Source organism: Microplitis mediator, chromosome 4, assembly GCF_029852145.1.
Source record: "Microplitis mediator isolate UGA2020A chromosome 4, iyMicMedi2.1, whole genome shotgun sequence".
NCBI classification, from domain to species: domain Eukaryota; kingdom Metazoa; phylum Arthropoda; class Insecta; order Hymenoptera; family Braconidae; genus Microplitis; species Microplitis mediator.
This window is the reverse complement of record NC_079972.1, coordinates 4,172,323-4,184,967: the sequence shown is the minus strand read 5'-3', so window position 1 is coordinate 4,184,967 and position 12,645 is coordinate 4,172,323. Positions and strand designations below refer to the sequence as shown.

Genomic DNA, 12,645 nt, shown 5'->3' with positions numbered 1-12,645 from the left:
AACCAACATCAAGAAATCCAGCGTTCTACAACCTGTTCCTCACAAGGTTATATCATCGAGAAAGCAACAGGTGCATTTTTTATTAAACATTTACTTGCTATCAGTGCTCAATTAATTTAAAAGACTCAGTTTTATTATTTATTTAATTATCATTATGCTCAATTTCTTAATTAATCTAAAAGTCATGTTTCGCTCAGTAGCCTCTGCTATCATGCTACCACGTGTTCAACAAATAAATTAAATTCAGTGTAATTTATTATGAGCTCATTAAATTCAATTCAATTAAGTCATCATCACTATTAAAACTCAATAACAAAATTATTTATATATTCAGTGCTATTAAAAATAGTAATTAAGTGTTCAATAATTCACTTCGCTCAGTGGGCCCACCAACTGATCGGAAATATTCGATCACCCACTTACTCTACATGGATGATCTGAAGGTATATGCTCCTGATGAGGAACACCTTCAGACAGCCTTAAACATCGTAGGGGAGTATACACGGGATGTCGGCATGGCTTTTGGGTTGGACAAGTGCGCGGTCGTTAATCTGGTGAGGGGTAAGTGCTCTGATTTGCGCGAAGATATCGAGTTAGTAGATGGGAGCGTCATTGACCATCTTGACGCCGGAGAGTCGTACAAATATCTAGGGATTGACGGGAGTCCTATGCAGGATGTCTCGAAAATCAAAACGACTCTCTGCAGCGAGTATGGACGGAGACTCCGGAAAATCTGGTCATCAGAACTTTCCGGGAAAAACAAAGTCTCTGCAACTAACATGCTTGCTGTCCCAGTACTACTCTACTCTTTCGGTGTCCTTAAATGGACCCGAAAAGAGCTTAGAGATCTCGATATCAAGACACGCAAAGTCATGAATATCAATCGGAGCATGCACCCTCAGTCCTCAGACACCAGATTATACCTTTCCCGGCACATCGGAGGGAGAGGTCTACAGAGCTTGGAGTGTCTACACGATCGTTTGGTTTTGGGTTTAACATACGAAGTTGTCAATTTCACAGCAGATGAGAACGACTTCCTTATGCAGATTGTTCATAGTCATGAGAATCTGCAAAAGGGAGCGTTCTTATATAAGGCAGCACGATACGCGGTAAAATCCCTCGGTCTCGGAAGAGTAAACCCTCTTATTGAACTCCCTAAGGAGAAATTTAAGAGTGTCGTCAGGAATGCTGAGCAGCAAAAACTGCTCAGTACACACATGGACAAGTCCATGCACAGCGTGTTCTTTAAACACGTGCGTGAACATGGCTTGTCCATCCAGCTGACGTTTTCCTTCCTTAAGTCAGCTGGCCTGATGTCCGAGACCGAAGGATATATTTTTGCCTGCCAAGATGGTGTAATCAATACCCTCGAATACCGTGCGAAAGTACTCCAGATGCAGCTACCCGACACATCGTGTAGGGTATGTAAGCAACATCCAGAGACGCTTATGCATCTCTTGTCAGCATGTCCTGTGCTGGCAAAAGGTGCATACATCTAGCGTCACAATGCTGCTCTGCGAGTACTTTATTACCACCTTAGACATACGCACGGTATCGATAAAACACCAGTGCTGCCTTATCTGCCAGGAGATATTCCGCAAGTTGTTGAGAATGACCGTTGCCGTATTTATTGGAACGTGCCATTCGCAACAACTCGGAAAATAGATCACAACAAACCTGATATTGTGCTCTTCGATAAAACCACTCGTGACATTTATGTCATTGAGTTCTCAGCACCTGCTGAGTATAATATAACGGTTAAAGAAGAGCACAAACGCGAGATATATCAGGATCTCCTGTTTGAAATTGGCAAACTTTACCCCGGCTACCGTGCCAAACTTGTCGTCCTCATTGTTGGCGTCCTTGGAGGGATGAAACAGTCTTTTGTATCTGCATTGGCTAGAATACCAACTTGTTCAGCGCAAGTTGAGCTTCTGGCATCGAGGATGCAAAAGGCTGTAATTCTTGGATCCCTCCGTCTACTTAGGCAACGAAACTTGGCCTGCTGCGCATGCTGATCATCTTGTTGATGAAGCATCGCAGCAGTAACGATTTGGCGCTCAGGTGAGGCCCTCGGTAGAGTCGGACTACCGGGGATAACCCCCTGAGCATTTAACTTAAAAAGAAATAATAATAATAACCATAATAATAATCGTAATAATAACAATAGTCAAAATAATAATAGTATTTGGGCATGGTTTAAAATAATTTATACTCTTGGATATATTTATTAAGCATAATATTTATTGAATATTTAGTTGTTTGCATGATTACATATATAATTTTTATTGAATATTACGATTACATGATTGATTATAATGTATTGAAATATTTCCACCAATAAAACCGTTATTTTTACGTTGTCTTTTAACATTCATAAAAGCGTTATAATAATCTTCTACAATTTCATCATTTTTTCGGAACTGCTCGTCAAAGATTGATAAAAATTCAGAGAGTGTAGAATGAGTAGACATATTATGCAAATACATGATTCAATATTGGCCGCAAACTTGAGAATTTTCCTGTTGGAGTCGTTGATTGTTATAAGTGAACTGGGTACAGTTTCTTCTGAGCCATCTAATGTGTTCTGGAATGATTAAAGGTAATCCATAGCTATCGAAGTACCATCCCTGGCCGTGTCGATTAATGTAGACGGCAACCCAGTGTTGCCCTGGTTGTTTGTAGCCATCTGTATTAATAACTAGAGCGATCGGCTTCGTCAATACTTTTGGAATCTTGTCAGCGGGGTATACACCTACTGTATGGTCCGGAATGTACTGAAGAGCCTTGAATATCTGTACAGTGTTCATTACATAGAAAACAATTTTGCTGATCATGCGTACTGTCTGTTGTGCATTCTTGAAAAATGTTTTGATCAATAGGTATTTCAATTAAATGGGACCCTCGTTCGCCGGCTTTATCACTGTTTATTTCCCCGAGTAACGACTTTTTCAGAATGTAGGCACGTGATAGGGCACACTGGTTATTTTTTAACGTACCCGCTGATACGCGAGTGCTATGCAACATACATACAAGATCGGCCTGTGGTTGGCTCTCAAAGGATATAGCGCTTTGAATGCTGTCTATATCTATTACAACACGACACAGGAGAGTCTCTAAAAACTTTTTAGATACGGCACCTTTAGTGTACACATTTGAAGCGTCTCTGGTAAACGCTCGTAAATTACCGTATACGTATCTTACAACAGATTCACCATCATACCAATGCACACCGCTTCTTTTTGTGATTAAATTATTTTCTTTTTGCCGTTTTATATTCAATAGTGAAAAATCAAATTCTGAAGACAATATCCAGTGTCCAATGACGCTTGCTTCCAAACTTAAACAAGCGATCTCTTTAGGTAAAAATTCACAATTATTGTTGAAAAAACCGTTAATGTCCACTACAACATTCATCATGTTTCTAGACACAACTGCTCAGAAGTAAATTTACTTGGGTACTAACTTAAAAATTTTCACAGCCGGCCTTTATACTCTTTTTTACTGCTAATTCAGCATTTTAACCGGTAAAATCAACAGATATTTGCCTGGAAGCATCTATTTCTATAACACTATCATACTCAACATATACTATACAGTTGATCGTTGCTTCTAAAGCTTCAGCAAAGCGCACTTCTATTCTAACGCTACCATGACGTATCAAATTCCAGTGTGAATTACTGTTTGCGGACAAATCGGCTGTCAAATCAAAAGCGAATAAACAATGCCCTTTTGGGTAATCGAAGTGATCTATCGTATTACCATCATTTAGGAAATGCACACCTGTTCCAGAAAAAACAGTGTGGTAAGCATCTATATATTGACCACCGGCTGAAAAATCTGGTTGTAATGGTTTTGTAGGTATTTGGCGCCCATCGACATAAAGTGATAAATAGTTAATATTGAAATGTTGAAAATTAAAAGGATTCAAACTTTTATCACCGTTAAAGGCTTTGTTATTTACGAATCCTAGAATAACTCTTTTAGGTATTTGACCTAATATCACATTATCAATTGTTTCACCATGAACGCCTGTATGAATTGAAACGGCTTTTACCTCTACACGCGTTATAGGATATTTTGCTGTTGTTTTAGTTAGAGCTCTTGCGTGTGCAAGTAAAAAACTCGGCGAAATTTTAGCTCGTCTCACAACTAAGCTAGCTTCTTGAATATGAAGAGTACAGTTTTGACTATCAGCACTACCCATAAGACAAAACGAATCACGAGATATTGTTAGACGTAAGCGCATCTCCACACCGTTTATAAGAAACCTTTCCTGGTTATAGACATCGCAATGTAAATGGCCAATAAAATCTAAAGTTTTACCACAAGTCAAGAAAGAACGGCGATTTTTAAGCCCAGCGTTGGCATCGGCTATATCATCGAATTCACCAGGTGTATCTTCAGACCAGCCCACGGTCGTTAAGTGTGATTCTTTAGCATCATAACCGTAGTTTAATAACGTCTCTATGTACGCTCTGTACGCATATAAATTATTAGGCGTTGACACGGGCTTTTGATTGAATAATACATCGACTTGATTGAACATGGAGTGCAATAAATTATTTACAGGACCTACTTTTGGTGTCACTGTTGATGCTGTTGCTGCTGCTGCTGTTGTTGGTGCATTTTGTTTTATAGCTACACGAACACTGAGCATTGTATGAGCAAGATCGATGTATTCATCACCTTGCCCTTGAACAACAAACTCAATTGGTGAATTATCTGTTGATGATGAAATTGGTTTGTAATAAACCCACTGAGAACTTTCAATCGCTGTCTGTGTAGGCGGTAATGAAAACAACTCCAACTCGGATTTTGCGCATTCACATGAATGTATATGTAAAAAAGCCATTATAAACAGTTATTGAAATATATCATACACACTACGATGTTTTGTTTTAGTATTCTTGACCGTGTTTTTCCGTTTTTTCTTCTGTCCCGCCTTCTTTAGGGTTGCTTTCTTGTGAGATTTTTTCTTCTTATTATTTTTTAACTGCGGTTTAGAACCTTTTTTACTACGTTTTTTTTTTCACTACACGACCTCTTTTAACTGGTAACAAGTCTATACTGCCGCTATTTAGTAACTGGTTCGGCACATACCCCGATCCTGTCATAAGACTATCAAGTTTTTGCTGAGCTTTGCGTTTTAAGTTATTACCCGATTCATGGACACGTGTTTGAAAAGATTTTTTAATAGGTACGTCATGATTTAAAATATCGTAAGCTATGTTCACACCCGACCGCGCAGCCTCTTTCCCCACAGCTTTGGCACCACTTTTTAAAAACGGTAGTACTTTCCTAAACAGCCCACCAAGAAAACTACCAATACCATGACCTCTTTGATAAGGTGTGCCTATATAAAACTGATGAATACTATCGTAGTCACGGCTACCACACCCGTATTGCATCAGCTCGTAATGCGTCATTATTTTAGGTTAACTAACTCTTCGGAAGTGTAACGTTACTGACGATGTCCCGCTTTCAAATGGTATAGGTTTACCAAATTCGTTTCTTAGATCAATTTCAATCGTTGTAAGTTGTGTGCGTGAAACGGGTATATAGCGGGGTGGTGAGAAATTGCTTATTTTTACGCTGCCGTAATTGTAGTGGTCAATATCAAGAGGTACAGGTCTTAGCAGCGGTGTCTGAACGTCACCGGTTATATAATTTTCACAAATATCCGAATATACGTAAATAGTACCTGGTAATGCAGCACTCAGAGTAGCAGGTTTGGTGGCTCTGTATGGTTTATTTTTTTCTACTATTTTTGGCGACGAGTCTTGTGGATTGAACCCTAAAATAACCTGCAACCGCTCACTAATTTCTAGACCGTGTACTACATCCTCACCTGTACATACTTTATAAGCCGTAATATATCCACTTGAATCGTATTCGAATTTGATATGTTCAGAGAACTCTTTTTGTTTATGAATAGCCTCTAATAGTGCTTCAATAGATTTATACACGCCATAAGGTACATTACTTAAAATTACTTTGGATTCCCAATCTTCGGGAAGACTTTCCTCTGTAGGACCTATATAATTAATTATACCTAAATTACTGTCTTCATTATCCTGTGTAATATGAAGAAAAGTCATAGGTGTTTGCATTTCTGTTAAACCAACTTCCCATTCACCAGGTAGGGTTATAGTATGTGATAACCTTGTAACAAATCTTGTAGTTGTGTTTTCAGAAAAATATAGCATACTACTGTTACTAGGTAGAACAACGTAAAAATTATCACGCACATTCGCCATTTTTACTGGACACGGGATAATTCTTCAGTATAAAAAATACCGTCTATCGCCTCGTTATTTAAATCTTTTAATAAATACACTATAGGTTGCCTGTATGCAGAGACAGACGCAATCTTAAAAATTTCTTTTGACCAACCGCTTTCATATCCTTTCACAAACGGTGCTTTCGCTTTACTGATGCGTACCAATTCACCAGCATTATATTTAGGTTGTCGTACAGCTCTTTTAACATACCGTTTTTGTAAATTATGAAATGCCTCCTCAGCATTTTCTTTGTTAACCTCGTATGGAGCCATTTTTATGCCACTATGTTTCGCATGATTGTAGCTGTGAACAATTTTTTGTAGAACTTCAACGTATCTCTTTGAACGTGCGTGTATGAAATACCGCCATAGTCTCTCTTTAAGAGTTCTGTTGAAACGCTCAACAACAGCCGCTTTAACATCAGGGTTTCTAACTGTTCTAAATATTATACTCTGTTTCTTTAAAAGTTCTTGGAATAAGCTACCCAAAAATTCTTTACCCCTGTCTGTCTGTAATAATCGTAGTTTACGTGAACCTGCCCGTTTCAAAATTTTTTTAAAACCTTGTACAACACAAATATTTGATTTATTAATTACCGGTTCTACCCAAACGAACTTACTCAGTACGTCAATAACAACCAATAAATAACCAATATTATTATTGTATGATGAAATATTGCGAACGTCAATTAAATCGGCCTCCCACACATCGTCGATTCTTGACACATTATAACATCTTCTTTCAAACCTGTGTCTGTTCATGCGGTGTGTATTGTAAGTTTCTTGTTTTTCCAACCATTTTTGAACACTCCTTTTTTTAAATAATTCCGATGTATTATCCGATTCAATACTCTTTTTTAAAGAATTAACACTACCAATAAAACCAGCAAAATGGGCGGAGTTATAGTAAGTTTTTTCTAATTTTTTAAATATTTGAACTTCACCCATTTTATTTTCTTGCATTGTAAAACACCTTTGCCGTGTTGATTATCCGAGTCTGGTGCGTATTCAGAAGACGTGTCTGAACGTAACTGAGTTTTATTTAATATTGTGTTGTTGATATTATCTTCAATGCTGGAGCTACTTTCTTCCGTAATTTTATTATTAGAGGACTGTCGTAATGAATTCCTTGGGGTTGATGCAGATATATCACGGGAGTGAAATAAATTATGATTTTCTATGTATTCACGAGGTACATGTGTTGTACGAAGAATCCTGGAAAACTGACGTTGACCAATAGCGTGTGTATTTTTCCTGTGTCGCATAGCGTGATTTATAAGATCAATAATATTTGACCCTATTATTGGCTCATTATTGATAGTTACTAAACCATTAGAATCCCATGATATAATATCATCAGGTAGCCTTTGTAACTTCTTTAGCAATAATTTTGCTTTATTTTGAAATTTAGACGGCACACTTTCAATAATTGTACTATTAATAGCTGAAAAATCCTTATCACCAGTTTTTTCAATAAGGGGTCTTTTACTATGATGATATAAACTATTTTCACTGACCGGTTCAAATTTGTCAGCGTCTATTAGTCTTAAATACTTTTCTAACACTTGTGAATAAGCAGACCATTTTGCGCGATCGTCTGAATATGTATCAGAGTATAGTATCCGATACATTTCACTATCCAGCCTCGATAGAGTTGTTCCTGTAGTTTGTATACTTTGCTTTTTCGGTGTAGACACATCCGCTAAATTTTCACTCGCACTTGTTACAGTATCGGCGGTAATAACTGTTTTTTCAGGAACCAGCACCATTTTACGTGCACACTCCATTTTAATTAGATATAAGATTGGATAATAAGGTGCCGAGTATAGGAGCTAAAAAAAGCGGTAAAAAACCACCTTTTTGAACAATTATTTTCTTTTTCTGTTGCAGGTTACTGTTAGGTGAAGCTAATTTTCTCAAAACTTGTGCGTGACGTTTTAATTTTTGTTTTTCTTGTTGTTTCAAATCAACAGTACCTTGTAAGATGTTTAAAGCACACTCACAAATACACCTTATTAACGCTGTATCGGCCTTACGTAAAACTGCTTGTCTCTGTTCTTTAGGCATAGAGCATATAGCATGTAATACAACTAATTTTTTTTTCCCGAGAGGTAACTTCTTTGCCATTACGATTCAACTATTGTTTGTAATATTACGGTGTATATTGCTTTAGCCACTTGAATACGGTACGGCTCCAGGTCTAAACTCATCACCGTAACGTGGCCGATATGTGTTTTGCTCTACGGACGACACTGTACTGAGATCCACGTCTTTTGGCCCATTACCACAAGGCACGTTGCGAATAAAACGACAATTTGATTGCCAGCGCCTATGATCGCTCACGGGGTTGTCGGTTTGAAGCCAATGACATATTACTATACCACACTCAAAACATTTAACACTATCACCTTCTCCCGTATAATAGAAACCGGCATTTGCTAGTTTTTCTGGAGATACCGTTGGCTCGGGCCATTGCGAATAACTTTGTATTCTTAACGCTTCTGAACGATAACCAATGCTGTTATACAGAGTAGTTAAAGCCATTATACAAATTATTACTTATTTAGTTTTTTTAGGAACATATACAATCTGATATTTATCGTCAGGAAAAATACACGTTCGGAAACGAAAATTTTCAGGTGTTGCCTGTTTCAAATCAAATAGAAGATAGCCGTGCGGTTTAACTGTAGCATCATAATATATTTCTTGCAAAAAAAGAGGATTTTCTGGACACACTTGTCGTGCTAAATGTTGTATTTGTGACCGATCTCTAGGATTTTTAAAAATCACTTAATAGTTTGAATTTAATGAAATATCTCTCTGACCACGGCCTTGATGGAATATATTTTGCGTAATAAATATTACACTAATATTTTTATGATGACTACCTTTCGTAAAAAGATCAACAACGGTATTATTTCCGGCTTCACGCATCAGATCATCAATAATAATTAATTTAGCATTATTATCAGAACTATAATCGTTATTATTAGGTAAACCTTCACGAAATTCAATTTTTTCAAAGTTAGGATATTCTTTATATGTTGGTTGCCACTCAGCATAGTCAAATATTATTCTTGAAAATTTAGTATCACTCATTTGTTGTAAGTATTGCATAAATTTTTTTACGAAAACTGTTTTGCCACAACCGGTTGGACCGCAAATAATTGAAGTCCATGGGTGTTTCCAGCACGGGTCCATTACACAGATTATGGCAGGGTTGTTGTGGTAGTGATATTTAAAATTTATATGAAGGGTTTGGAGCGCTCTTCGATAATCCAATTACGTAAACTTACAGCTTGATTTAAAGAACAGTTCCAATTTTTAGCTGTACAACACTGCTTTAGAGAATGATGTAGAGAACACTGTGTTTTAGTATTTTTCTTTAAAAAATTAAAGTTTGGACATTCAGCAGCATCCTCTTCTAAATTTATTATTTCTCTTTTTAATAGCTGCTCGAGATATTTTGTTTTGATTTGTCCACGTTCATAAATAAACCGCGCTTTTTCAGAGTAACAGGTTAAAATAGACGCGATTTTCGAAAAAATAACGGAGCCTTTACACCATTTTATCCCGTGTACATTACGCGTGATAAAATCATTTTTCCGTTTAGCCTCTATTGTTAGTTTATTATACGGAAAAGGTGGTTTTATTACCCAGTGATCCTGTATAACTGTGTCGATACTAACCACGCTAATTTCCTTTACACAAAAGTTGTCATAATTATCAAATAGTCCTTGAACATCAATAACAATATCCATTACTTTATAAAGTTATTATACTTTTAACTATTGTCTTTATAAATACTGAATAACGAGTAATCATGAAACACAACTGAGTAAAATATTTTTTGATCTAAAAACTTATATAGGTTGAACCATAATTACCAATACAAAGTAAATTATAAAAATATTTTACTGCTGATGCCACACATTTATTTATTCATAAAGTATACAAAAACTTCAACACATTTTTATATACGTTTATTTATAAAATATACAAAACTAATACATTTTCATATACATATACATACATAATACTTAATATAGAAATAATATATCGAATTTCAAGCAGACTATATATATTTATAATTATTTTATCATATTGCTTATAACGTTAAATAACCGAATGGTAAAGACCGATGTTCATTCCCTCGCAAATTTGAATCACGGTGGAAACACCGTATAAGTGTAAACACCGTGGATCTACCGTAGTTACACAGTGGGTTTGTTCCATTTCACCACCGGGTATACACGGTGTATCCACTGTGATTACGCGGTGTATCCACCGTGATTCCACAGTGGCTTGACTACTGTGTATACACGGTGTTTCCACCGCGTAATCACGGTGTATCCACCGTGATTCCACGGTGGCTTTGTGCTATTTCACCACCGTGGTTCCACGGTGTATCCACCGCGTAATCACAGTGGAAACACCGTGTATACACAGTGGTCAAGCCACCGTGAAATCACGGTGGATACACCGCGTAATCACAGTAGTAAAATGGAACAAACCCACCGTGTTTCCACCGTGATTCAAATCTGCGAGGGTTAGTAAGCCTACGCTTTTTATATTGCAGCTTTGTTGTCTTTGATTCTTTACGCGTTACTACATCATGAAAAAGCGTACGTCTTATAGCGTCAAACTTAACTATAATTGGTTCAGTATTATCACCTAATATGAAAGACCTGATTGTATTATAATTGATTTTTTGACTGTTTTCAAAATTTAACGTTATCCCTTTAACTTTGCACACCTCGCTAGTACTGTCATCTGTTTTACGGACAATGTAGGCATAAAATTTAGGACCGCCTGTTACGAATGATGATATATAACTACCAGGTCCATAAGATTCTAGCTCATCGGTTAAATCGCCTAAGAATTTACCTGTTGGGGGTTCGTATTGATTATCTTTAGAAATGTAAATACAAGAATCTGTATCGCAATATAATACACGTTCACCCAAGTTTTCTAAATAACTATATAACTTCAGGCGAGCTTGGGCTGTTGTATACGCCGCTATAACAACATTCGTTGTAGGTGAAGCTGTTACACTATCCGCGCAATTTATATAATTTAGATATATTGTTTTATCATTTACCGGTAGAAACCCCGTGATTTCAATCTGGCTATCTGTTAACATCTCCATTAATCGAGCTCTAGTAGTGATAATTTCAGTTTGTGGTAAATTTTCCCGTTGTCCAAATTTTCCCCATAATGAATTCAAACTCAGTTTAGCTACAGCTCGTAAGCCCTCATTTTTCGTAATTTTTTCTTTGTCTAGTTTTACACCTTCAGCTTTTTCATATTCAGCAATATAAGCATCTTTTTCTTGCTCAGTAATACAATCTTTAGGGTACCCGCTTGATTCTGTTTTAATTTTCAAAAACATATTTATATCATCAGTAAATAAACCCTCTGACCCATTTTCCGAATTATGTTGTGCTATTTCATACTGCCATATCTCATGTACTTTAATGATAATATATCCTTTACTTATTGCTTTACATATTTCATCAACTACCCATGTACCTGTAAACGGTCTAAGGCTATCCTCATCGTGATCACAATCATGTTGATTTAAAGATAAAGCGCATGTATAACACAAGGCAAAGATAAGCCCATTATGAAGTTTACATGGTAATACGGGATGATAAAGGTCGCGTGGAGCCAAAATTGTGCATTTTACAAGACCCTCGATATCAGATAGATCCTTATTCTCTTTAATAAGTTGCAAGCATTCATCACCCGTAAAAATTTTAGGGTGACCTATAGGAAATTTACCTGTCTTACAAATATACGGATAAAGTGAGCAAACATCAACATATTTTATTTTTTCTCCTTCTTCGGCATCGTATAACTGTATAAAATTTTCAGTGCGACCCCCGAAAAAAGCATCGCGAGGATTCAAAGGGTGTTTATCAAGCAAAGGGTGTGATCGTAAAAAGCTAGCTTTTTCTGGATCTCTCAACAAAAGTTTATCATATTCACACTCCCATATTTCTATTAATTTATAACCTAAACGACGGATTTTTTCGGAAGTTGCTAAAGTATTCTCGTATCGCTCATCCATAGTATCTCCTTTACCTAATTCTTTATCACGATTCACCCGATAACACGATAAACATCCATGCCAAAAACATCCATGAAACTGTAAGACGACGCGTTCATTAGTTTTACTATCTACATAATAACCGTCAACAGCTATACCCCCTTCTAAACGATATTCTTTGCAACGTGCGGCATTGATAATTTGACAACCTAGTTCGTATTCTTTTAATATCAACCATGAAATAGCTTTAATCGATTGTGTTGACCGCCACCTATAACACCCATTAGGTGGTAAAATAGCTATCGTATCA

At 36.7% G+C, this 12,645-nt stretch overlaps 2 protein-coding genes across 2 annotated transcripts; both read right to left on the bottom strand.

Moving 5' to 3' along the window:
- Positions 1-3,520: 3,520 nt before the first annotated feature.
- Positions 3,521-4,855, bottom strand: LOC130667173 (uncharacterized protein F54H12.2-like). Its single transcript, XM_057468664.1, has one exon. The coding sequence runs from the start codon at positions 4,853-4,855 to the stop codon at positions 3,521-3,523; it is 1,335 nt and encodes a 444-aa protein (XP_057324647.1).
- A 3,597-nt stretch (positions 4,856-8,452) lies between these two features.
- LOC130667172 (baculoviral IAP repeat-containing protein 7-A-like) lies at positions 8,453-8,827 on the bottom strand. Its single transcript, XM_057468663.1, has one exon. The coding sequence runs from the start codon at positions 8,825-8,827 to the stop codon at positions 8,453-8,455; it is 375 nt and encodes a 124-aa protein (XP_057324646.1).
- Between the last annotated feature and the right edge of the window lie 3,818 nt (positions 8,828-12,645).